At 41.0% G+C, this 26,187-nt stretch overlaps 1 protein-coding gene across 10 annotated transcripts in view; it reads left to right on the top strand.

Moving 5' to 3' along the window:
- The window catches only part of LOC105497780 (engulfment and cell motility 1), a 574,187-nt gene that overhangs the window by 330,546 nt on the left and 217,454 nt on the right, over positions 1–26,187 (top strand). For all 10 annotated transcript variants that reach the window (XM_011769137.3, XM_011769131.3, XM_011769139.3 and 7 more), the window contains one exon: positions 4,237–4,345. In XM_011769137.3, coding sequence (XP_011767439.1) covers positions 4,237–4,345 — 109 coding nt within the window. The remainder of the gene's footprint in view (positions 1–4,236; positions 4,346–26,187) is intronic.

Here is a 26,187-nt window from a genome sequence, read left to right as displayed (position 1 = left end):
CGGTGCTTCTCATAGCTGCTTTATGTCCCCTGTCTTTGCAGACAGTACCACCTCACACACACTGTCCTTGGTGTGGCCTATGGGGAGGCCACTGTGCCTCACCTGACCCTAAGTTAGCATCAAAGTGACATGGAAAAGGTTCACAGTGGAAGAGAAGCCTCCACAGGTGACAGGGTGTGAAGGAAGCCCTCAAGCCCTCCAGGGCTGGCTGCAGGAGACACAGAATGAATTGGGCTCTCCCAATTCAAAAAGAGAGAACTTCAATAGAAAGTGGAAGAGAGATTGTGTCAGAGACGAGCAGGTGAATATCAATCAGCCATGTATGCTGAGGCAAGGAGGGCAAGAGAGCCAGAGAAGGGATTCATACTTGGGTGAGGCTGGCCTTGGACTCAACACTTCATGGTCATGCCCAAGCCAAAGAGGTTCCTGATCTACACAATTGGAGAAGAGTGCCAAGAAACACAGAGCATTCAGAGGAAAGCCTGGAATTTATGGAAATAAAGTCTGTGGGGACACTGCAGCAGCTTTGGTCACTCACCATGAGGAATTGTCATCTTCAGGGGATAAATGAGATGGCACAGAACCTTATAGCTTTGTCTAGAAGGAGTAGGGCTTTATAGACCACTTCAAGTAGATAGAAAAAATTGATCAAATTCCCCTTAGCCTCTTTAGACATGAAATCTACTGAGTTTCTTGGTATATATGTGAAGCCAATTTGTAAACTATAAGGAGACAGGAAGAGATTTGGTCATTGGAAACCTTAAAAATTGAACTCCAAGGCTGGGCACAGTGGCTCATGCCTGTAATCCCAGCGCTTCAGGAGGCCAAAGAGGGTGGATCACCTGAGGTCTGGAGTTCGAGACCAGCACGGCCAACATGGTGAAACCCTGTCTCTACTAAAAATACAGAAATTAATTGGGTGTGATGGCAGGCGCCTGTAATTCCAGCTACTTGGGAGGCTGAGGCAGGAGAATCGCTTGAAACTGGGAGGGGGAGTGGGGGGGACGGAGGTGGCAGTGAGCCAAGATTGTGCACTCCACCCTGGGCATCAAGAGTGACACTACATCTTCAAAAAAAAAAAAAAAAAAAAAAGACTCCAGGGTTAAAAAGTCACCTCTACCTTTTGTTTCAGCATTCTTAAGAGACTGATAATACCTACCTTATCAATGGATGTACTTGTTGGAAGTCAATTGATAGAGAATATATAAACATACTCTGTAAACTATGAAGCATTTTATAAAACATAACTTCATATTGCACAGATATCCAGCTTTTTTTAATAAAACATGCAGAAAGAACTTATTTTGGTGTGTGATGAGTGGTAATAGCAGCTCTTAGTACTTCACTGTGATTTCTGTTCTAGCATATTTGCTCTTAAAACTGAAGAGTAAGGGGGAAAATAAAGATGAAAAATAAGCTTTGATATTTCCAAATGGAGCTTTTCAAAATGTCTCTGATGGACATGGTTAATATCAGAATGTCGAAATTGAATGTAGATGTATCAATGTGTTAAATAAAAGCCATTGTCCAGCTTAAGAATTATCTCTCACTAAAGTAGTGTCTAACTAGTAGCATTCATAATTACAATCTTTTTTACAGTATTTTTGTAAGAAAGTTGATCTCAAGAGTTACACACATAGCTTTAAGTATTTGTGTCTGCCTTGACAACAGAAATCAGTCAAGAAGGTGGCAGGTTTATTTTTCTATACGTGGGTAAATGTGATAAGATGGATGGTGCATTAAAAAATAAAGAGCAGGGCTTCTCCAAGCTGATTTACATATTGATTACTTAAATTACTACTTAATTTAGCGCCTGGTAATAAACTGTGCCTTGGAAATGTTTCCCAAGCATTTATTGGCTGCAGTAATTCTACCTACAGTGTATGCAGATCACAGCCTCATTAAATATTAATGTGCTCATGAAATGTTAATAGAATGTTAATGTGAAATACAAGGGAATGTGCTCTCTGGGAGCCGATGAAAACTACCTGTCTTCTGTCTTTTCTTTATGTACTGTCTTCTGGCTCTGTTTCTTTTTTTCAGTTCATTTCTCCCATCATCAGGAGCTTCAGATTAGCTCTCTAATCTGGCTGTCTCAGAAAACATTTAGAAGGGAAATAAAATTCACTGATTAATGGAACTTAGTTGTTCTCCCCTCCTGCTTTCCAGAATGGGTTCTCTGAAAAGGAAAAGGGTGATTCAGGCTGAGTGAAGTGAAATTCTCTGTGATTGGGCAGACTGAGTGCATATGTTTTGGGGAGGCCAGCCCACTGCCAAACTCACCTCAATGGGCTCTGACCTTCATGTCTATCTGGAATGTTCCTTCTCATATACCTTGACATAGCAAGATCTTTCCCATTGCTTGATTCTCAATAGTCCGAGAACCTTCCTTGATCACCTGGTTATCTAAACTCCCCTCCCCAAGTATTCCCTGTTACTCTGTGTCACTCAACAAGTTATTATTTTATTTTCATAGCACTTGCGATAAACTGTGTAACTACGTCTTTTGTTTTTGTGTCCTTCAATTAGAATGAATGCTCAATGAGGTCAGGCCCTTGTCTATTTTATGGAGCTCAGCCATCTTCCTGGTAAATAATAGGTGCTCAATTAATACTGTTGACTACATGAATAAAACACCTGTCCCTGCCACTGAAGAGTTCATAGTCTGTGGAGGTGACAGAATGAGTCACTGCACAGCAGCATTGTAGATGCTACTGAGAGATGGTCATTCAAAGTGCTGTAGCTATTAAGGAAGTCCCAGAAAACTCTTACTGGGGATGAGTTTTGGAGAGGCAGCTTTAGACATGGATAACATTTTATAACTTGAGAGTTTTGTTATTTTGTTTTGCTTTTGTTCCATCTGTGTGTAGAGTAATTTCCTTAGTTGACAGTGATAGGAACATCTCAAATTAGCTTAAGAAAAGAGGATAATTTATTAGATGGACAAAAGGATTTTCAGAGGAGGGATTGAGCAACCAAAGGAGAAAGACAGGGAAGTAGCTGTGCTATAGGAACAGGGGACCAGTAGGAACAGGTGGAACCAGTCTCAAACACTTCTAGGTCTCTCGCTGCCTCTCCTCTCTGTTTTACTTTGCATTTTAGTTTTATTTTCTTTTTTTTCTAAGGGCCAACATCCGGGTAACTCCTAAACTCCTAAGTCCACACCCCAGGGGCACCGTCAGCATAGTTGAGCCAGTTTTCTTTTCTTTTCTTTTCTTTTCTTTTCTTTTCTTTTCTTTTCTTTTCTTTTCTTTTCTTTTTTCTTTTCTTATCTTTTCTTTTCTTTTCTTTCTTTCCTTCCTTCCTTCCTTTCTTTTCTTTCTTTCTTTCTTTTCTTTCTTTCTTTTTCTTCCTTTCTTCCTTTCTTTTCTTCCCTTCTTCCCTTCCCTTCTTTTTTTTTTTTTTTTTGTTGTTGTTTTTTGTTTTGAGGTGGAGTCTCGCTCCGTCATTCAGGCTGGAGTGCAGTGGCACTACCTCGGCTCACTGCAACCTCCACTTCCTGGGTTCAGGTGATTCTCCTGCCTCAGCCTGCCCTCTACCTGCGATTAAAGGCACCTGCTACTACACCCAGATGCTTTTGTTATTTTTAGTAGAGACGGAGTTTCGCCATGTTGGTCAGGCTCGTCTCCAACTCCTGACCTCCAATGATCCACCCACCTCGGCCTCCCACAGGGCTGGGATTACAGGCATGAATCACCATACCTGGCCCCAGTTTTTCTTAGTATGAAGTCTCAGGAAAGGACTCTGATTGGTCCATCATGTCACATTTTCCAGGCATGATTTATTCAACTGATGCCAGAGGGTGAAGAGCTTGTAAGAATATGGACTTCCTTGGAAAATACCCTATTGAGGTTTGAGATTGAAGTCACAGAAGGAGTTACTATTCCCAAGAAAAGAGGATAGAAATGGGAGGACGAGAGAGTTGTTTGGTCACTGAAATAAAAAAGTCTTTATTGTACTATTCCAAAACGCTCTCCACAGGCTCCTCTGTGTAAATGGGGAACCAACAAGCAAAATATCCTCTTACAGGGTTGAAGAGGGTTGTCAAAGATTTAGTGGGGGAAAATGAGACTTTTAGGTCCTATATACTTGGAGTACTATTTTGTCCTGGCCCCGGGAGTCTTCATTTGGGGATCTGAAGTGGATCTGTGTATTCACCTATTGGAATGAAGTTGATATTCTTAATGTTTTCTGCAATTGAATTGCCTTTCTAATCTGTTCCCTTTCCCATTACAGATTGTGCTTGAGAACAGTAGCCGAGAAGATAAGCATGAATGTCCCTTTGGCCGCAGTAGTATAGAGCTGACCAAGATGCTGTGTGAGATCTTGAAAGTGGGCGAGTTGCGTAAGTATACTTATTTCCCACATGGGTGTGAAGCCTGGCAGAGTCCCAGCTTCCAGGGTTGTGCCCCTACCTGTATGAAGAAATCCCAAGACGCCGACAGCTTCTTATGGTCATCACTGTGCATAGGTTGATTATTATTTGGCTCAGGTTTACAATACATACTTTTGCATGTCTGCTCTGGAAGTAAATGTGATTAAAACCTATGGGAATGGAGAAATTTACAGATATTGTGGCTGAGTTTCAAATATCATGTAAATGAGTACATATTAAAACAGACTTGCTTCTGTTGAGGAAAAAAAAAACTATGGATTTCTTTTTTAAAATTCCAGTTTATAACCTACCAGTAGATCCTTTTCTTTCTTTCAAAGCAATTTTTCTCTATAAAGAAAAATTGAATACCTTAATGAAATTCTCTTGCTCCCAGTGTTTCTGTTGTTTGGAATACTTTCTCTAAGAAAGAAGAAATTATTAAAGAAAATAGGTAGCTGAAAATGAAAAATGTGGTCAGCAATATTTTTATTGCTCTTTTTCTTATATCACAAAATTTATGAGAGTACATACAGAAAAAGAAAGGATGAGAATTTTCTTGCCTTTCATTCATTGGCATAATTTGGCTTTAACCTATGAAGGTGGATATGATTTAACCTGTCCTCGTTATCATTGTTGACATTGAGTCTTCTTAAAGTGGTTTACTTCCATTCCATCCAACATTTAGAAGCCAACACACATATAAATCTTTCCTCACAGGCTTAATCACATGAGCACCAGAAAAGACTGTTTACAACAGAAAAATGTTGGGGTGTTTGGTATTACTGTGAAAATATAAATATTCAGTTGCTTGCTTGAGAGCTTAAAATAATGGCCTGAAATGATTAATGGGAGGAATCCGATGATTACATTGGACAAAGAGTTATGTTTTATTTACAGTGTAGAACTGACTACAGGTGCTGCTGAAATAAACTAGGAAATTTAATACTTAGTAAGGAAAAATACTAAGAAATTGAGCCTGCTTGGCCAAGTGGGAACCTTTATCATCTTCCAGTGAGGGCTCATGGGAGGAAGCAGCCGATGTTGACATGGACCATGAGCATTTTTGCATTGGAACAGTAGCAATGTAACCTGAGAGATCTCTGCATTCATCTACTCTGGTTTATAGCTCACCCAATGTGAACATTTCTGTTTACGTGGATCCTTGACTTGAGTTATCCTTCTCCCTAATTATACTTAACTCGCTGAGATTTCAGTCTGCAGTATCACTTACTGTTTACTCAGCTTAATGATGTAAGTCCTAAATCAAACAAATACTGCTGAATTTCTCCATCTGATAACTGTGACTGTTTCATGTTTATCTCAATTTCATGGGAGAAATTGGTGAAGGCTGCTGGCTGGAAAGCATGTCTGGACCATCTAGTTAATTTTCAGGAACTGGAGTGAGTAGTGGTGTTCTACCAGATGGGTATTTCTGTGTCCAAGGTACTGCTCTGCACTGCCCTTCGTTGTCCCCTCCTTTCTGATGACACCCTTTAGCTGTTTATGCTCATCTTGATGGCAGCAGAAGGCACACTGTCTATGTGCCTTCACTCATGTTCTATGACATGCCATGCCCAGCTATCTGCTCTTCTCCTTTGCCCAAGGGACATATGTCTGTCCTGCTAAAAGTAAACAAAGAAGAGTGATCTGGTGTAGGAGGTGGAGACTGCTGGTAATAGAGAGGAACTGAGTTCAACTCTGCTACTTTAGGGCCTTGTGTCCCTGAGTGAATTACTCAGAAACTGCACTGTGCTCCTACACCTCCAGGTTCTCTCCAGAGCAGAATGTCTAGAAATGGATTGGTAGTATTTGGGGTGATGATTTGAGTAGTTGTGTTCATTTTCTGGCTGAAATTGCAGTGATCTCAGTGAGAGAAGCTCTTTGGGAACAGCTTGTATTCAGCCTGGGGGAAATAGCTTGGAAGAGATGGCTGAATTCCAGAGCAGGTGCAGGCAGGGTAAACATGACCCTGACGTGGGCTAGCCTTTGGGTCACTGGGTCCCCATCCAGTGGGCAGAGGGGACCTCAGCTGGCAAGAATCTGGGCAGGTAGTCCTCCTCAGGTGAGTGTTCATTTTGTACTTGGGGATGGGGTGGGGACAGAATAGGGGATAGGGCTTGACCTCTGGCAGGTGCAGAGTGGCACCCTGGCCTTTTGAGTATCTGGTGGTCAATCCAGGAATCAGGACAGAACTCTGTGGGCTGAAATAACAGAGTGGAGATGAAGGCAAACACCTCGCGGGTCCCTGGAAGTGCCACAGATGCTCTTCCTGCACTGAAGACTGTTCCATCTCCCACCTTCTGGTGGAGAGAAGACTCCCGACATTCTGCCACGACTCACTCAGGCCTGGTTTCTGCATCGAGACTGGGCTTGGACACCTGAGGCCTGGCATTGTCAAAGCAGTCTCTCTTCACCTAAGATGACAAACACATTTATTAATTTGTTCAATGAAATCTATCCAGTACTTAAAACATGCCACAGACTATGAGGGACACTGCAGGTACAAAGGAACCAGATGTGGTCCTTGTCCCTGAGGGAGTTCAGAAAACTTCCTACACACTTCAGAAAGTGGGAGAATGAGCTGGGACTGATATTTTTTCCTATGAGTTTTGTCATTATGTTTTTTAACACATGCCCATCATCTGTCCTGAAGCATAATTTCCCCAATGTTGTAATAGTTGTAAGTTTAAGTTTTTAGTTTGACTTGTTGCTTGCCATCATCTGCAAAGCCCATTCTGGAAATTTGTCAAGGCTTACAAAAAACACTCATGTTTCTGAAGCCTACATGCCAAAATGAGTTGTTTTCTGCTCATAAAATATTAAAAGAATGTTACATTCTGATTGAATGCTAGACATCAAATGATAAAACACCCTGTGGTAAGAGCAAAATTGCTTTTTAATTGATTGCTTTTTGCCCATTGCCATATTAAATAAGTTACTAATATGCAGAGCTAATCTGAATACACCCTTATGTTGAAAGAAATGCCTATTTTGCTTCTGAGGAAAATTAGATTTACACACAAATCTATCTTCACTTGGCTTATATATGTCTGTTTTTCTCCATTCCTAAGTTCATGGTTCTGAGCACTTCTCAGGTTTGTGTTAATAATTAATCTTGAAGACTATGGTCACTTTTGTTCTATAAAGAAGTGCTAAGACCACAGAAATACTCAATTAAAACTCTAACTGGTGGAGAGAAAGGATGTTTACAAAAGCAGAAAGATCCAATTTTCTAGAAAGCGTTTCTCTTTTGATTTTAATTTTTGTTCTCTTGAGGAAACCCACTTCTGAAATAACAATTATATTTTGGTGTCTAAAGCAAACATATTAATGTTCAATTAATTACTAATACCAAATATTTATGTACCATTTTCTAAGGTTGCTTTAAAAAAAAAACAGCACTATTTCCTGCTTCCTAATTATTGACATTGCAAGAAGCAAATGTTACCTCTAATAGCATGGTCCAAAATAATGTCTATTTACATTCTCAGAGCACTTCGTCAAGGTTATTCAGTTGAAGTCTGTAACACTCTCAGGAGTTAATCAAGAGCAATGGCATCTATGTTTATTAGTGAAGGGAAGACCTACTTACTTGCATAATGTCTGAGTTTACTGAGCTCAAACTGGAATTTAGGAAGCCAAAAAAAAAAAAAAAAAAAGAGAGAGAGAGAGACAGTGTAGAAAGCGGCAAGAAAGTAGAGTGATTGCCTTTGGGCATCTGAATGACCTATCTTGGTCACTGGCTTTATGCCTAGGGCATGTTTCTTCTCTGTTCTGAGCCTCTGGTTCCTTATTTATGAGATAAAGATAGTACATGCTGTGCACAGTTGGTTGGAGCCTTAAGTGAGATAATGGATGTTGTCCTAGTTAGAAGATGGGTAATTTTGGGGCCGGATGTGGTGGCTCAGACCTGTAATCTCAGCACTTTGGGAGGCCAAGGTGGGTGGATCATGAGGTCAGGAGATCAAGACCGTCCTGGCTAACATGGTGAAACCCGTCTCTACTAAAAATACAAAATTAGCCAGGTGTGGTGGCGAGTGACTGTAGTCCCAGCTACTTGGGAGGCTGAGGCAGGAGAATGGCGTGAACCCAGGAGGCGGAGCTTGCAGTGAGCTGAGATTGCGCCACCGCACTCCAGCCTGGGTGACAGAGTGAGACTCCATCTCCAAAAAAAAAAGAAGAAGAAGAGAGCAAACTGAAAGTTCGGTGAGGCGAGGAGGGTGCTCTGGCATAAGCGACAGCTGGATCTAGGGCCTGGAACAGTGTCCCTTGTTTCTTTATCTTCTATATATTGGTTAAATTTTTCTTTTTAACCTGCTTTTTTCATGAGGCTCTTTTGTGAGCAAGACATATTTTCTCTTAGTTTCAATTTCAGAAATTACAAAGAAGAATACTTAGGGACCTGGACGTGGTCACATATCCCCATAGCCTGGCTTGGATAATTGGCAGCCCCAGTCAGAAGAACAGTATTGAAGATTGCGAGATGATATGGTTTGGCTGTGTCCCCACCCAAATCTCATCTTGAATTGCAGCTCCCGTAATTCCCACATGTTATGGGAGGGACCCAGTGGGAGATAATTGAATCATAGGGATGGTTTCCCCTGTACTGTTCTCATGGTAGTGAATAAGTCTCATGAGATCTGATGGTTTTATAAGGGGAAACCCCTTTGGCTCCATTCTCATTCTCTCTTGCCTGCTGCCATGTAAGACTTGACTTTTGCCTTCCACCATGATTGTGATGCCTCCCCAGCCACGGGGCATTGTGAGTCCATTAAACCTCTTTTTCTTTATAAATTACCCAGTCTTGGGTATGTCTTTAGCAGCAGCATGAAAACAGACTATTTCAAGAAAGGAGCAAGTCTTCAAAAGAAGAGGTATATTTGTGTGTGCAGGGTCAGTGAGAGTGGAGGGGGCAGGGAGTGGTACCCTTACAGAAGACAGGAGGCACGGCACAGATAAATACACATGTGCTTATTATCAATGTGAAGTCATTAAGAAGATGCCCAGCTTCTAGCTGTGGAAAAAGAAATGGTAGCTATTTTTTGTTGTTGTTATTAAAGCACTTGTCCTGAAAGAAATAATTGTTGGTTGGGCATGGTGGCTCACGCCTGTAATCCCAGCACTTTCAGAGGCTGGGGTGGGTGGATCACCTGAGGTCAGGAGTTCAAGACCAGCCTGGCCAACACGGTGAAACCCTGTCTCTACTAAAAATACAAAATTAGCCAGGCATGGTGGCACATGCCTGTATTCCCAGCTGCTCAGGAAGCTGAGGCAGGAGAATCATTGGAACCCGGGAGGCGGAGGGTGCAGTGAGCCGAGATTGCCCCATTTTACTCCAGCCTGCGTGAAAAGAATGAAACTCTGCCTCAAAAAAGTAAAAATATAAATAAATGAATAAATTGTTGATGAGTGGCTGGAATACTTGATTTCTGGTACAAATGGGCCAGTTATTCTCTTTTGAATAGGTAGAACCTTACCCAATTATATTCTGCTGTCAGATAGAGCTAAGATATTTTATTTTCCTCACTCATTCATTTATTTACTTAATAACTAGGGTTCCTCTATGAGTCAGGATCAGGTTCACTGCGGACATGGATTTAGAACTCATTCTCCATCCTCAGGCAGCTCACGCTAACTGGGGGGTCCTTTACATAAATAAATGATTATAAAACATTTTTCCATTTGTAACATTACATTTGAGTCACGTTCATGTCTCTGGGAGGCAATATTTGGTTCCTTCGGTTTGTGAAGAACTGGGTAGGGCTGTGGAAAGGAGAGTCTTGGAAGATGTGAGAGAGAAGAAGCGATACCAGCGTGTGGGGTTAACAAAGACAAAGAGGTGTCAGGCAGGCATGACTGTGTGGATGGTGGGAGGCGGCTGTTGAAAATTCTAGGTAGCGAGAATTGGTGAGCTAGAAGATCTGGAGCTTCGAGGAATTCTAGTTCTGTGTAGTTAATGCAGAGGGTTTGAGGGAGGAAGCAAAGGGCAGAGGTGCTAGCAGAAGAAGCAGCTGTCAGATCACAAGTTATTTGCCATGCAGAGAGTTTTGACTTTACCTTACAGGTAGTGGAAACCAATAGAAGGATTTTAATAATGAAAAGAAATGTCCCAGTTATGGACATAACACACTAGAATTAGATTATATTTTCTGGGTGTGACGTAACTTGTGAGCATGATGGTGTACAGGCTCACCCCAGCCCTGGTCTAATAATGCAGCAGTTAGGACAATTTCAGCTACAGATAGTAGAAATCCCAACTCAAAATGTCCTGCTAGGAACATGTATTGCATAAGTCCAGAGTTGTATAGATCCTAGAGCTGGTTAGCATACCTGTTTGGCGATGTCATTAGGGACCCAAGTTATTTTCATCTTTCTCTCCTGTGTCTGGTAGCAAGATGATGGCTACCTTCACATATTCAGAGGAACAAGAGGCCATCTCTTCCGGTGGATCTCTTCTAGATGTGTAGAAGTGTTTTTGAAAGACTTTCAGCACACTTTCTCTCATATTTTCTTGGCTGACACTGTGGCCTCTGACTGTGCCTCGCCCAGCCATGGACAGGGAATGAGACTGTCCAGAGGCTGGATTAGTCATTACCCATTACCCATTAGTATAAGATACTTCTCCTGAGAATGTTATGTGACCACAGGATGTTAGATATCTAAAGAAAACTGGAGTTCTGTTAAGATGGGAGAAATAATTACCTGAAACCCTTAGTTCTGTCTCTTTACAGTCTTTTCTGCAGTGTCCTTACTGGTGCAGAAAACTATAACAAATTGAAGCCAGATTATAGCCCTCTGTCATTTTGTCTTTACTGAGAACTGGGGAAATGCACTAGTGTCTTTTGTAATGTAGCAGTATCAAAGGTTGCAGAAAAATGGAAATTGAGGTTTGATTATAATGCCTTTCTTCTTTCATCACTAAGATGCTAGGGCTCCACTACATTACTGTCGTTTTAGCAAATGGGTATTTCCACTTCCTCAGTTACACTTTTGTGTAGGAGCTATTCTCAGGCGTATTTTGAAGGGCAGAATAGACATACATTTGTGATTGAAGCCTTGAAACAGTTTTGCCAAATTCACCTGTTTAACCATTTATAATTAGATTACAATTTAATAACTACTTCTCTGGTTTTTTTTTTTTTTTAAAACAAAACAAAACAGAAAGAAACCTACATCACACACTATGAAAACATTCACCATTTCCTTACTTTGTCTTTCCATGGCAATATTTATTATAACACACCAGTGGTGCCGAGCAGAGCACCTTGTATAATTCATCACCCAGACACCTCTGCTTTAGCAAGTAAAAATAACACAGATGAGCAACCTGAAGGACTGTTTGGAGTGCAGCAGCAATTAGAATAGACACTTGACTCTGGGACATTGGTGTTTTCGTACCTTGAGAAGTACCATCCATCACTTTCATTCTTGGGCAAAACATTCTAGCTAAAGAAAACTCAAGAAAATTAGCTTTTAACAATTAAATCTCTTAAGGACCTTTTTTTTCCTTCCAAATACGAGCTTGTACTCTTGCTCTATGCAAAGTGGAATGCTCTCAGATCTTGATTCTGCCCTGAATTTTCACATTGTACTGTTATATTCTATTTCAACCTTAAGTTGAAAGTAAAACAAAACAATTGTTCTAAAGCCTAACTGTGATGTTAGGAAGTTGCAGATACTTTTGGTCCAAATTAAAATAATCATAGGAGAGAGCATAAAAGTCATTTGAAGGTGATTGTTTTAAATAATTATAAAACTAATAGTGGGATTTATAATAGCATTCTCGAAGGCAGGAGAACCTCATATTAGATTGTTGCATTCAGAATCAGAAACCCTTGTGATAGGGATAGTTGATATGAGGGCTTTTGCCATGATGGTTAATCTTCATCTTGCCCCTTACTATCCCCATCTGTAACTTGGGGATATCATCGTCATCAATCATCATCAATCATCATTGTCATCATCATCAGTCATCGTCATCATTCTTTTCTGAGAATCAGGTGAGGCAATGTAAATTACAGTGCTTTGTTAACTGCAAAATGCCCTATTTGTGGAAGAAATAAATTATCTTGAATATGCACAAGCTTAGAGATACCAAGATGCATCTTGCAGCAAAGCCAACTGTTTCTGTGCGTGATCTGAAATTCTGTGGTGCTTTGTTTTTGTTTCAGAAGGCAGTACTTGAAGATACTTTTGAAATTGCAGTAAAATGTTCATCCCCATAGGAAATGGTTGCAGAGAGCAACTAAACTTGGCAGTTTAAAAGGAGACTATACCAAGCACATCTCAATTATAAATGGATGAAAACAATATTTATCCTAGGCTTTTTAAGGACTTCCTCCTTTTTACATTATTTCTGAAAAGATACATAGCTGGCCCCAGTCAGCATCCATTCCTGTTGTCTCTTAGAGGTCATGCCTAAGAGGTGAGCTTGGTAGATTTGCCCACGCTGGTAATGAGAGATGCAGATCTGTTGAAAGGCACAGGCTCCCATTGTCTTCTTACGCCTTAGAGAAACACTTCTGGTTCATCTCAAGTGTCAGGTTTGGGTGACCATTCTGATTCCTCACCTCACCCTCACTGTGGGAGGGCATTACAGCATCCTCAGAACTCCTGTAGCACTTTCTCTGTGTCTCTTTGTTATGCTTTCTACTGTTTACTAATACATACTCTTTTCTTTTTCTTTCATTCCTGGCCTCACTTCCCCTAAAAATTGGGGCGGTTTATAGGAAACCTTGAAGATAATAAAAAATAATGATACGTGGTAAAAACCAGGGCAAATAAAAAGTAAAATGGAAAAATGGATGATGAATGTTAGCAAAGTACGTGTTACAAAAGCCTTTGCATTTGCTGGCAGTGGACACTGAATTTGGTTCAAATATTCATTTGTCTCAGGGAAGCAAGAGGAGCTTGAAAATATGAAACAGGTCAGTGCTCCATATCACATGAATAAGCTCAATGTAAAAACCCAGATGCTAATTTCAATTTAAACCCAATAATGTTAAAATAGTATTTCATAATATTTAATACATTCATTAAAGATGATGGACTAGGACACATTCTTATCATTAAAGAAAAATCTGCCAGAAAGTGACAAGCTAGCATCATTCTTAAAATGAAGATACCAAAACAGCTTTCCCATAAAAAACTGAGACTAAACTGGGATGCTATATGATGCTCATATTATTCACCATTACTATTTTTCCTTGATCTGGAAAACTTACAAACACATTAGAGGTAGAGTTCATCGATAGAAACAAATATTTTAAACTATAGGTAGTAAGATTTTCTATCCCTGAAGAAGCAAAGGATAAGCTAATGTGGTTTAGCTAGATAGTGAATAAACAAAACTTAGTAGATGTTCCATATGTCAGCAATAATTAATTACAAAATGGAAAAAAAAAGATTATTTAACAGTAGCAATGAAAATGTAAACTACTCTGGAATAATCCCAATGGAAAACATCTTAGAAACTTAGGTGAAGAAAACTATATAAGACTTTACCAAAATATACAATAGACATTTCAAATAAATAGAGAAGCAAAATGTTTTCTTCCTGGTAAGAAAACAATGTGAAAAAGATGCAAGTTCCTCTACATTAGTGGACAGGCTCATATCGCATTCCACAGTACCACTGGGAATTAGGGTGAAACCTTCACAGAATGACTCTAGACTTCATTTGAAAGAATACGGATATGAGAATTGGTAAGGGAGAATTGATAAAGAATAGCAATAGAAAAATAATGTAAATAAAAATATATTTTTTAAACTTTTTTTTTTTTTGCAAGAAAGTTCAAAGAATTCCTTTTTTTTTTTTTTTTTTTTTTTTTTGAGACAGGGTCTCACTCTGTTGCCCAGGCTAGAGTGCAGTGGTGTGATCTTGGCTCACTGCAACCTCCACCTCCTGGGTTCAAGTGATTCTCTTGCCTCAGCCTCCCGAGTACCTGGGATTACAGGAATGCACCACCACACCGGGCTAATTTTTGAATTTTTGGTAGAGATGGGTTTTCGCCATGCTGGGGAGGCTGGTCTCAAACTCCTGACCTCAAGTGAGCTGCCTGCCTCAGCTTCCCAAAGTGCTGGGATTACAGGCATGAGCCACTGCACCTGGCCCAAATAACTCATTTTTTTTTCACCCAGGTTCATCTATGGTTATGTTAACATTTTGCCACATACGTTTTATCATTCATCCTCTTTCTCTCTCCCTCTTGTCACACACACACACACACAGTCATGAATTGTTACAAAAATGTTTCTTTTAGCCAAAAAAAAAAAATTGTTTTAAAAAATATAACCTGAAGAAAATTTCAAAATAGAACTATTTTAAATCAGTTCTAACTCCAGCCTCTTGTCTCTGAAAGAGCAAAAGGTGCTGGAGCCCTGCCTGGCAGGAGGCTTGCCCGGGAAGGCTGTGGAGGATGAAGGGACTCCGCTGCCACAGAGTGAGGCTCCATCTGGAAGTGGTGTCCGGAGTCTGGCTGAGCACCTCTGCTTGCCCTTAGAGATCTGAGAGAGACTCACTGCTGCCGAGTTCTCCCCAAAGCGGATCAACGGTGTTGCTGTCAGGGACCTTTCTTGAATGAAACTTACGTCCACCTTCCCTTCTAGTCTTTTCCAATGCTGGTAGATGTCGTTTTCCTAAAATGCCAGTGCTTATATACATGAGGAAGTTTAAATTCAGGATGCAAGCATCTTATAGCAGGAGAAACATCATAAAACAAAATCACAAATGTAACAGGATTCCAATCAATGACGGAGGCAGTTTGCAGGATGACACCATCAAGTCTCATCAGTAAAATGAGTATCACAGTAACTAGTCTCATTCCAAAGGTGTAAAGTGCAAAAACCATCTTTCCCTGGTTCCAGAGATGCCAATCTCTTCTAAATTTCAAGCTTGGACCCATGGGTTATGTTTTTTTCCAGAGTAGTAATCACTGTCATCAGCATTTATACCCTCCAAAGTCCTCATAAGTTGTAAAAGTAGAATATTAGTATGGATGGCAGCATGAAATTGGAGGGAAAGTATAAGCAGAATGCTAGAAGTTTCTAATAGATAGTAAAATAAACTAACATCACTAAAAGAAAGTAAAACCACAGAAATCAGGATGTCAAACTGCACTGAAAAGGTAACGAAATGCTAACTGTAAAGTTTTCAAAACCAAAATATACATGAGTGAAACAAACAAATGGAGGGGAAAAAAAAAAAAAAAAACACAGAAGCATACCCAGAGCTAAAGTCTTTAACACACTTTTCGCAGACACTGTGGCTTCCCACAGTGTCAGTTTTTCCCTCAGGGAGTCTGCAGTGGTTAGGGGAGCAGCTGAGGACAGAAAGTTCTAGAATGCTTTTGTTTCTCATCCTTCACCTGGGGCCTTTGGTTGTAAAGATTTACCTGGTGGTTGGAGTAGATTAGAAGGTCAGTGCTAATCAGGTCTCCCAACCTTGGGCACTTGAACTTCAATCAAAAACCACTTGCTGATTTTGGCTGGGCACAATGGCTCGCGCCTGTAATCCAACCACTTTGGGAGGCTGAGGCGGGCAGATCACATGAGGTCAGGAGTTTGAAACCAGCCTGGCCAACATACTGAAACCCCCGTCTCTACTAAAATACAAAAATTAACCAGGTATGCTTTTGGGAGCTTGTAACCCCAACTACTTGGGAGGCTGAGGCTGGAGAATCGCCTGAACTTGTGAGGCAGAGGTTGGAGTGAGTCAACATCGTGCCACTGCACCCCAGCCGGGGCAACAGAGTGAGATTCCATCTCAAAAACAGAGAAAACATTTGCTTTTTAAAAAAGAGGGTGACCACTGCCTTTTATTGGACGCTTTCTATGTAACAGAGGATTCCCAGAGTCAATAATAAGCTCATGTTACCTCTGTTAACCCCCTCAGCGTCTCCATTTACAAATAAAGAACCTGAGATGAAGGGAGAGGTTAAGTAGACTGAGGTGATGCAGATATTAGATGGAGTGAATTATTGTGAGATTCTCCTGTGCTGTTTGCCCTTAACTATGGTGCAATACTATCACCCACTGCTTTCACTTTTTTTGTAAATATTGTGTCTTCCTTACAGACTGTAAGCCCTTTGAGGACTAGACTCATAGTGAATTCATCTTCCATCTTAAATTCTAGCCCAGTGTTTTACATGTCGTCTGCATTTAATAAGTGTTTGTTGCATGAATAGAGTAGCTTTCTATTTGCTTCAGGGTCAGTTCCAAAAATATTCTTCAGACATTGCTAAATTTTTAATGAACTTTGCATTTTACCCTGAAACCTCTCAAACAACATTCTTGTTTTCTTCTAAAATAAGTGCGAATGAGTTATACTAAAGGGCTTCTCTTCATTCCTCTCCCTCCTCCTCCTCCACAGGGTAATTTGGTTGAGAAGGCCCACTGAGTCCAAATTTGAATTAGAAAATATCAACACTACAGTATGTTCCCCCAAGAGGAGAAAAAATGATCTATTTTCAATCTTGTGTTTCAGAACACACAGCTGTGTGACTTCCTAATTTATTATATCCCCAACTGCCTCCAGACAGCTCTCAGCTTGCTGCTTTTTTTCTACCCACTCCTGCTCTATGGGAAATGAGTTCGACTTTAACCAGCACAGAGTTCAATCTCTGTTCTAGGCAGGACTCCAGCAAGGACTCCGAGAGGCCAGTAAACAGCACTTCTGCAGAGCTGCCTCCTCCTCAGCAGGTGCACCTATCCACCAGGACTTGATGGGAGCCAGGTCCTCTCGGATGGTGGCTGTCAGAAGCCAGATTATCAGGGGCAGCTCCAGCTGGCAGGTCTTTTGGCTGCCTGTCTTCTCTGGAGTGAGCTCGCTCTCTTCCTCCCAGAGAGGCCTTTCTGACCTGTCTGCAGGGAGCAGGACACGTTCTAGATCCCAGCAAACAAGCCCAATGTGGCTTCCCTTAATTTTGCTTCCCAAGGGTTTTGGCCACAAGAACAGATTGCAGCTGTGGCCTGAGCATCTTTAGAAGTGTGAATCACAGGTTCTTTTCCCTGAAGAAGCTATTTTGAGCTTTATAATTGCATATTTCCATGTTTTTTTTTTTTTTATAGCGTGAGTAAGGAGAATGACTTGCATTTTTTTACATGGAAATCTGCTGGTTTCTTTGCTCTTCTGTCTTGTATAACTTAGTCCGGTGATTCCTGAACTTGGCTGTGTATCAGATTCACTTCGGGGAGCTTCTGTGAAATGCAAATTCCTGCAGGGGAATCCAGAAATCAGCAAGCTTAATAGACTCTGCAGTTGATTCCTAGGCAGCCCGACTGCCCCCTCCCAACTTTGGACTTATCCTTTCCTGGGAATTCAGATCATGGCTAAGTGGATATTACCGTGGGGTGGCAAGAGCCGGTCACAGTGCCTAAGAGAGATTAAGCATTAGAAGACCTGGATTCTAGTTCTGGCTCCACTACCAAGCAGCTCTAGACAAGCATCTCCTGTATGGCCCTCATGTTCCTAGGCGGGGAAGTGTTGGGATTGTCCAGGTGGCCACCAACTCAAAAGCTACTGTGGTACTCCTTGTTATGTAACCAATATGCTGACTGTAACCACCACATTAGTTTTACTTGAACTTCGTTGTCACCTGTTCTTGAGTGACATGTATTGGCTATTCCATTCTGTACAAGAGAATTATGGGAATGCCCACAGGCCTTGTTATAAAGGGCTCCTGGGGAATAGGCAACCTCAAAGCATGGACCAAAGGATTTACCTCTCCCCTGCAGGTATGATGACTCTCAGCTTTTGGACAGACATTTAAGCAAAATGGGCTTTTCCATTTGTTTGTTTGTTTGTTTATTTGAGACAGGGTCACCCAGGCTGGAGTGCAGTAATGTAGTCACAGCTCACTGCAACCTCTGCTTCCCAGGTTCAAGTGATCTTCCCATCTCAGCTTCCCAAGTAGCTGGAACCACAGACACATGCCACCACACCCAGCTAATTTTTATATTTTTTTTTCTTGGTAGAGGCAGGGTTTCACCGTGTTACCCAGGCTGGTCTCGAACTCCTGGACTCAAGCAAGCCCACTGCTTCGACCTCCCAAAGTGCTGGGATTACAGATGTGAACCACCATGCCTGGCTGTGAAATAAGCCTTTCTCATTCTGCATGTTTTTCTACTTCGAAATATCAACCATCAGAATCTTTTTAGAGGAATTAAACATTAATTTTGCCAGAACAGATATAGGAAGTGGTAAAAAAAAAAAAATCCCTCTGTTTTCATTATTTTCTGCCCAACTGATTTCTCCCCCTCTATTTTCCCACGTAAGCATCCTCTGGGCTAGGTTTGGTGGCCACTCTATAATGCCAGTGCAGCTTTTGGGGGTTGTGGCAGGTGCCTGGCCCATCTTTACATGGAAACAGCAGTGTTTAAATAAACCTGACACTTGGAGGAACAAATGAACCTAAATGCAAATGCTATTAACATTTCTGCAAGTCATACCTATCCCCAAGAAGCATAGCTCTCATGTTTCTTTGTCTTTTATTGGCAATTTAATTGTTTGAGAAATTGCTTTTTGCCAGAGTCCCTAAGAATCCTACAAAAATGCACTAACTTATTTTCCCATGGACTTGCCTGGGTGAGAACTCATCCTGCCGCTTTTCTGTGTCATTGCCATCATCAGAAGAAACCTCAAATGTAAGGTCTCGCAGGGTTCATTGTTTTCATCTTTTTTTTTTTTTTTTTTTTTTTTTTGGTTTTAGATCAAGAGTTTGCCTTAATGCATATTGTATTAGTCCATTTTCACGCTGCTGATAAAGACATACCTGAGACTGGGTAATTTTTAAAGAAAAAGAGGTTTAATGGACTCACAGTTCCGCATGTCTGGGGAGACCTCACAATCATGGCAGAAGGCAAAAGGCACGTCTTACATGGCAGCAGGCAAAGAGGGAATGAGAGCCAAGTGAAAGGGGTTTATCTCATAAGACTTATTCACTACCATGAGAACAGTATGGGGGAAATCACTCCCATGATTCAGTTATCTCCCACTGGGTGCCTCCCACAACAAATGGGAATTATGGAAGCTAAAATTCTATATGAGATTTGTGTGGGGACGCAGTCAAACCATATCACATATACTATACGAAATTCTCCTATGTGATTTTACTGTAAAAATGGACTAATATGCATATTAGTTTATATCCTGACTCTTTTCACTTAATGTATTAGAGACATCTTTCCTTTCAGAAAATATGTTCATTTGTAGTTCATTCAAACTTTTAATAATTGCATAGTATTCAATTTTATAGATAGGGTCATTTTGTGGATATGGATATAAATAGTATTTCATTTTATGTAAGTATGTTTCCTATTGATAGGTATTTACATTGTTTGCAAATTTTTATTCTTATAAAGAGCACTGGGATGAACATTTGCTTAGTAAATACACTTAACATGTTAGCACTGGGGCTATAGCAGTGAAATAATCTGACTACTATGCATTCCCTTAAAGAGAGTATATTTTAGTTGGAGAAAGATAATAAACAGATAAAGAAGTATGTCATATGGTAAAAAATACAATGGAGAAAAATCGAGCAGAAAAGGGAGGACTCATGAGATTGCCTCATTGAGAAGGTGACATTGATCCAAATTATGAATGAAGTGAGGAAGTGGGCCAAGATGGTATCTGGACAAGAGTTTTCCAGAAAGAGGGAACAGCCAATATGAAGACCCTGAGGCATGAGTGTTCGCCATGAGAAAGTAAGAACACAGAGGCCAGTGGGGCTGAAGCAGAGAGAACCAGGGGAAGATAGTGTAAGAGTGGGGTAGTGGGTGGCCGGGCACAGTGGCTCACACCTGCAACTCCAGCACTTTGAGAGGCTGAGGCAGGTGGATCATGAGATCAGGAGTTCAAGACCAGCCTGGCCAATATAGTGAAACTCCATCTCTACTAAAAATACAAAAAAAAATTTAGCCAGTCGTGTTGGCAGGCGCCTGTAGTCCCAGCTACGTGGGACACTGAGGCAGGAGAATTGCTTGAACTCGGGAGGCAGAGATTGCAGTGAGCCGAGATCACGCCCCTGCACTCCAGCCTGGGTGACACAGCGAGATTCTGTCTCAAAAAACAAAACAAAACAAAAAAAGGGATAGTGGGTGAGAGATTCTTCAGGCACCTGTAGGCCCTTGTAACCAATTTGGCTTTTACTCTACGTGGAAAGAGAAGCCACTGGGCAGATTGAGCATACATGTGACATTATGTAATTTATAATTTCAAAGAACTGTGTGGCTCATCTATTAAGATTAGACTGTGGGAGGTCAAATTAATACACCCCACTACAATAAGCAAGTTGAGAGATGATGGTGTCCTGAACCAGAGTGTTAGCAGTGGCAGTACTGTAAAAAGGTTGGATTCAGGATTTATGTTAAAGGTAGAGCCAACAGGATTTTCCTGGATGACTGGATGTGGAGTGGGGAATAAGAGGAGTGAAGGATGGATGACTAGAAGCAGGGAGTCATCACTGAAATTGATGGAGGGGCATAGAAGATTAGGGGTTCTGTTTTATTTGTGTTAGTGTTGAGATGTTGTTTAGACATCTAATTGGAGATGCTGATTTCAAAGTTGGATATATGTGTCTGGGGTTTAGGGGATGGTTCTGAATTGGAGATTTAAATTTGGGCATCACCAGTATATGGATAATAGTTAAAGCTATGAGACTGAATGAAAGCATCAAAGATGCCCTAGAATTGATCCCTAGAGCACCCAAAGTTTAGAGGCTGGGGAGAAGAGGAGACTGGGGAAGGAATTGAGTGTGGGGCTCCAGGGGCATAGGAAGAAACTCAAGAGAAAGTTCAATTTAAAGTGAAGGAGAGATTGCAGTGTCATATGCTGCAGGTGGTGGGGTTAAATGAGGACTGATAACTGACCATTGATTTTAGTAAGGTGGAGGTCAGGGTGACCTGAACAAGAGTGATTTCATTGGAGCGGGGGAGGAGAGAGCCCAACTAGATGAGTTAAGAGCAAGTAGGGGCAGAGGCAATGGGACGGTTAGTAGAAATGCATGCTGCTCCGTGTTGGCCGATGATGGCTGTGAGGAGATAGTGAAGAGGAGGCTTTTAGAAACTTTTACACAGTTTGACATCACCATAGCCTTCAGTGAAGCCCATGATCATTTTTCTGGTGATTAAATTTCATTATACTTTTTTTCAAGAGTGTCTGTTTCTAAACAACAAGTTAGAAATTGAAAACAAACTGGTTTTCACTGCAGATAGTTTGACAGGTGCTGATATAGATGACCATTTAAAGGGCCTTTGCTTCACAGTGATACAGAAAATAAGGTGGAAGCTGGAAGGGAAGTTATAGTCAAGTGAGATTTCTTTATCGGTGGGGGAATAACAGCATGTTTATATGCTCCTGGGGAAGATTTGGTAGAGAGGGAAAATTTGATGAAGAAGGAGACCTGTATCTCTGTCTTTACACACATCTTAATAATTTCCTTAGCCAAGTGCCTACCAACAGATTCTGAATTAGTGCATACTTTTAGTATTTTTAAATTCACAGGTAATATGTGCTCAATGCTAAAAAATTTAAACATGCAGAGAAGCAGAACCAATAATTATATATTATCCCGCCATCAAGAGGGATTCATATATACCTTTCCACATTTTGGGGCATTAAAACAGGATTAGAGTATGTATTTTTTTAATATTCTATTATTTAATATATTGTAACTATCCACTATAACAAAAATGTAATTGTATCATTATTTAATGTCTGCTTAGTGTTTCATTGTATCTACTGTAATTAATTTGACTAGACTCTTATTGCAGGATATTTAAGGACATTTCTCTTTTTCATGAGAAATAGCAGTGTGATGAACATCCTTGTAATTCCATGTGATTATTTCCTGTAAATTAATTCTTGGAAGAAGTTCTGTGTCAAATGGTCTGAAATATTAAAGGTTTTTATTTATTTACCAAATTAACCCCTAGAAAAGCTGAAGCATTTGCACTTCACTGAGCAGTCATGTAGATGCAGATAAAAGGCAGTTTTTGAACTAATTAAAAAATTGGGGGTGGAGGAAGAAACCTAACTGAGATGGTGGGATTTGAGGTGATCCATATATAGGAAGATATTAAGATAGATGGTAATAGATATAGACACGATAGAGACTTTTGGATTAGGCATGGTAGATTTATGCATATTTATGATAGAGATTTATAGGTAGAGATTTATCGATAGGGATTTATGGATGCTCTTTCTTCATCTCCACTATAGCCATATTATTACTTTCGTGTGCCCTAGGTACTTTTGCCTTTATGGGTCCCTTCCTTCATAAAACAATATTAAAACTTACATTTTATGACTGCATTATTATAAAGATGGATATAATCCTGGCTGGATTCATTATTATTCTATTTATGTTTTCTTTCTGATTTAAATGAAATTAAAATATTTTCAGGGGCGTCTGAAAGCATCGCGGGCCTGCAGCACTGTGCCTGCCAGGCCTCCTGACTAGGTCAGTCCTGATTCTGTTTCTCTGTACTTTTTATATTTTTGATAATGAATAGACATTACTTGTAAAAAATAAAGGAGGAAAATATAAAACTAAATGTATAAATATTCATGCTTCCTAGGTAGGTTTCTTTCCCTCTACTCATGAAGGCAGGAGGTACATTCCCCTTTGCTCGTATGCTCCGGCTCATTTCTCCCTAACAGTGGGCTAGACTGGAAGGCCTGGCTCCAACAATCAAGAAAAAGTGAAAATGCACTAGCTCCTCTCTCCACCTGTGGCTCCTCCTGACCCCTGGGTTACATTCACCCCTTTGTTGGCGCCTGAAACTTGGTTCCATCTTCAGTCACTGCCTCACATCCGCAGCCAGCCAGTGGCCACATCCTGTTAATTCAGTACCCATATTTCTTAAATCTCCTGATTTTTCTGCATATGCACTCTTATCACTCTAATTCAGATCACCATTGTATGGCCTGCATCCTTGCCTCCTCTAGTCTACCCCTGCTTCATCCGGCAACTGTGTGTTTTCTCCTACAGCATTGTCAGACCTGTCTAAAACCCCTCATTGGGCCACGATTCCTCTTAGGCTGAAGCCCAGACTTCTTTGCAACACCTCCATGCCACAGAAATCTCAGTGTGATGTGCCTTCTCTTCACCTTGGGCCATGGCCCACACTGGGTCCTCATTCCAGAATGTCCTTTCCATCCCTGTGCTTGTGCAATTCAGACCCACTTCTCAGCCCCTCTCCCTGAGGTCACAGCTCCCTGAGATCTGGGCTTGATCCTGCCCTTCCCCCTGTTGAGGCACATCTCACACTGTATTGAATTGCATATTTTCATATACTTATTTGCAGCTTTTCTCCCTCCAGCTCCATCTGCCCCATAATTAGTATCAGTTCCATCCCAATTCTAGTGTAAGATTGTCCTTTAATCCAACATGTATGTAAAGCTTGGAGAGACTGCACGGTTTGGAGTGGGGCAGCTAGTGGCTACCATGCTGAACTGAACAGAAGACAGTTTTGTTAGAAAGTTAAATTCTTTGTTTCTGGGGGCACAATTGGGACAGTAAATAATCCGTAAAACCTCCCAGTCAGCACAGGCAGTCACATGGGATGGTAGAAGACAATGGGAAGGGTCTTAGCCGCAGTGCCAGACACACAGCCTGTGCTCAGCAGATATTGCCTGTCACCATCATCCCGATGGAGGCAGCATTGGGAACCCGGCTGGCCAGGAGTTTGCCCTCTCGGGGCTGTCTGTGGTGGGGGATGGTGTACCCTGAGGATGATACCATCACTGGCAGGCAGTGGGAAGGAGGTGAGAAACCAGCAGATGGGTCCTGCTGCTACTAGATTCTCACCAATGGAACTCAAGATCTTTGTTCTCTTTATGTGGGATGGAGCCCCAGTTTCTTTGCTGCTCCTAGCCTTGAGGAGAAGTTAAAATCATAGCCAATAACACTTACTGAACTATTTTGGCTGGCTAGAGGTTTGGGTTCTCAGGTGGTAAGGAAACAAATTTAAACAGCCAAACAAGATCAGTCTAACCTTCTGTCTGTTGACTGTGTTGTTTTTCTCTTAAAACACTGGTCATCGTGGCTGGTGAGATGGGCAGAAGAGACCGTTTCCTGAACCTTTATTCTTATTTCATCGGATCCCATGCCACGTGGTTGTCTGTATTTATGCTTAAGATAATAACATAATTTCTTTCATTTTTGACTATTTCTCTTTAGTCATGACCTTGAGTCCTTTGATTTCTAGCTTTGAGTAGTTCATGAGATGTGGTTGTGGAGGCTTTTTATCTCAAGAAATAGGAAAAAAAATAACTGGAAGGAGGCAGTCAAATGGATTACTCTCTTGAAGTAATTGCAAATAGTGACTCATCCGGGGTAACGAAATCACTTTACTGAATTTCGGATAGTGGTTTCAAAATGGAGCAAAATAATTTTTAGAGTGCTTCACAAGTAGCAAAGGGAAGTGTTTCATTAAATCAGTTTTACATTCGTCTGCCTGTGTACTGGGATGCAGTACAAAATGTGTTTCATACTGTAGGTCACAGCTGAAATAGTTTAAAAAGTTCTCCTCACCCCTGCCCCATTATAAGGCAGTTCACCTTGAAATTACTTACTCAATAGAGCATTGTCTGTTTTCACATTAATGTGTGCATTACACTTTTTTATTCAAATTCATTATTTTCTGTCAGGGTTTATCTTAAGGGACAAGTTGCCTGGCACGCGGTGATGCAAGGAAGGCTGATCGTCATCTGTCGCCATCCGATTCCTGCCCACAGCCTCTCTGTTGGTGCCCCTTCTGGCTCTTTGTGATGTCCCCATAGCCCTAGGCTTCTCCCCCTCTTAGAAGGGCTTCTTGATAGATTAGAAAGTAGGAATGTGTGACATTTCCTACATGCACATAAGAAGAAGCCACAAGACATATCTTTTAAAAAAAAGGACAGTGTCCATCCTTTTAACTGCCAAATAGAACCTTGGTCTCATCCTCCTGGAGTTAGGCCTTAAAACAGCTTCTGTGTTTCTCATTTGTCTCAGTGTATTGCCAGTGTTTTATTGGAAAGATAATATTCCATTAAAAATATTTCCAAATGAAAACCATCAACTACTATCTATGTAAAAGCCCTGTATCTAAAACCCAGGCAGAAATGGCTGGCTAAATGTTATACACCTTTCATAGCTCCTGAACATCCTCACACATAATCCAGGGAATGGGAATAAGTGCAGCATGAGAAAGCAATTTCAGGGTCCCAAATAAGAAGAAAATGATTGAATAGTCATGTATTCCCATTCAAGCCAAGGTCTGTGGAAAAACCCTTACTGCTTTGGGCCTTGAAAGTCTCTGTAATCTGGCTTCTGCCTGCTTTTTTGCCCTAGCTTTCTAATGCAACTCAAAAGAAAACTAAACTCACGACCAAAATCAGCTTGCATTTTGCCCATTTGCAACTCCCTAAACAAGCTAAACCACCTCACTTCTGACTCCTCCTTGGTATGTTCTCTGCCTAGCTGCTTCTGGTCTAATATTAACCCCACATTCACAGCCGGGTTATTGCCACCACCACACAACACTCTGGGGGCCCTGGATCCAGGCTAAGTATAATTCAGTGCACTTCTATGGGGCACCTACCGTGTTGCAAGCATGGTGCCCAGATAGGACAGCAAAGACAACAGGATTCTTGTCTTCATCCCCTCACCCTCCCGAAAACCCAGGCCACAGAGTTATTAGGCAAATACTTACTGTACGTCAGCTATGTCCGAGATCTCATTCCAGGCACTGGGAGTTTATTGATCTGGTGAAGATAAGTGAAAAGTGAATCGTGAATTATTTCTTATTTGTTTGTATTCTAACATCAT

Source organism: Macaca nemestrina, chromosome 4 (assembly GCF_043159975.1).
Source record: "Macaca nemestrina isolate mMacNem1 chromosome 4, mMacNem.hap1, whole genome shotgun sequence".
Classification (NCBI taxonomy): domain Eukaryota; kingdom Metazoa; phylum Chordata; class Mammalia; order Primates; family Cercopithecidae; genus Macaca; species Macaca nemestrina.
The sequence above is the reverse complement of the archived record's forward strand: the minus strand, read 5'-3'. Positions and strand labels throughout refer to the sequence as shown.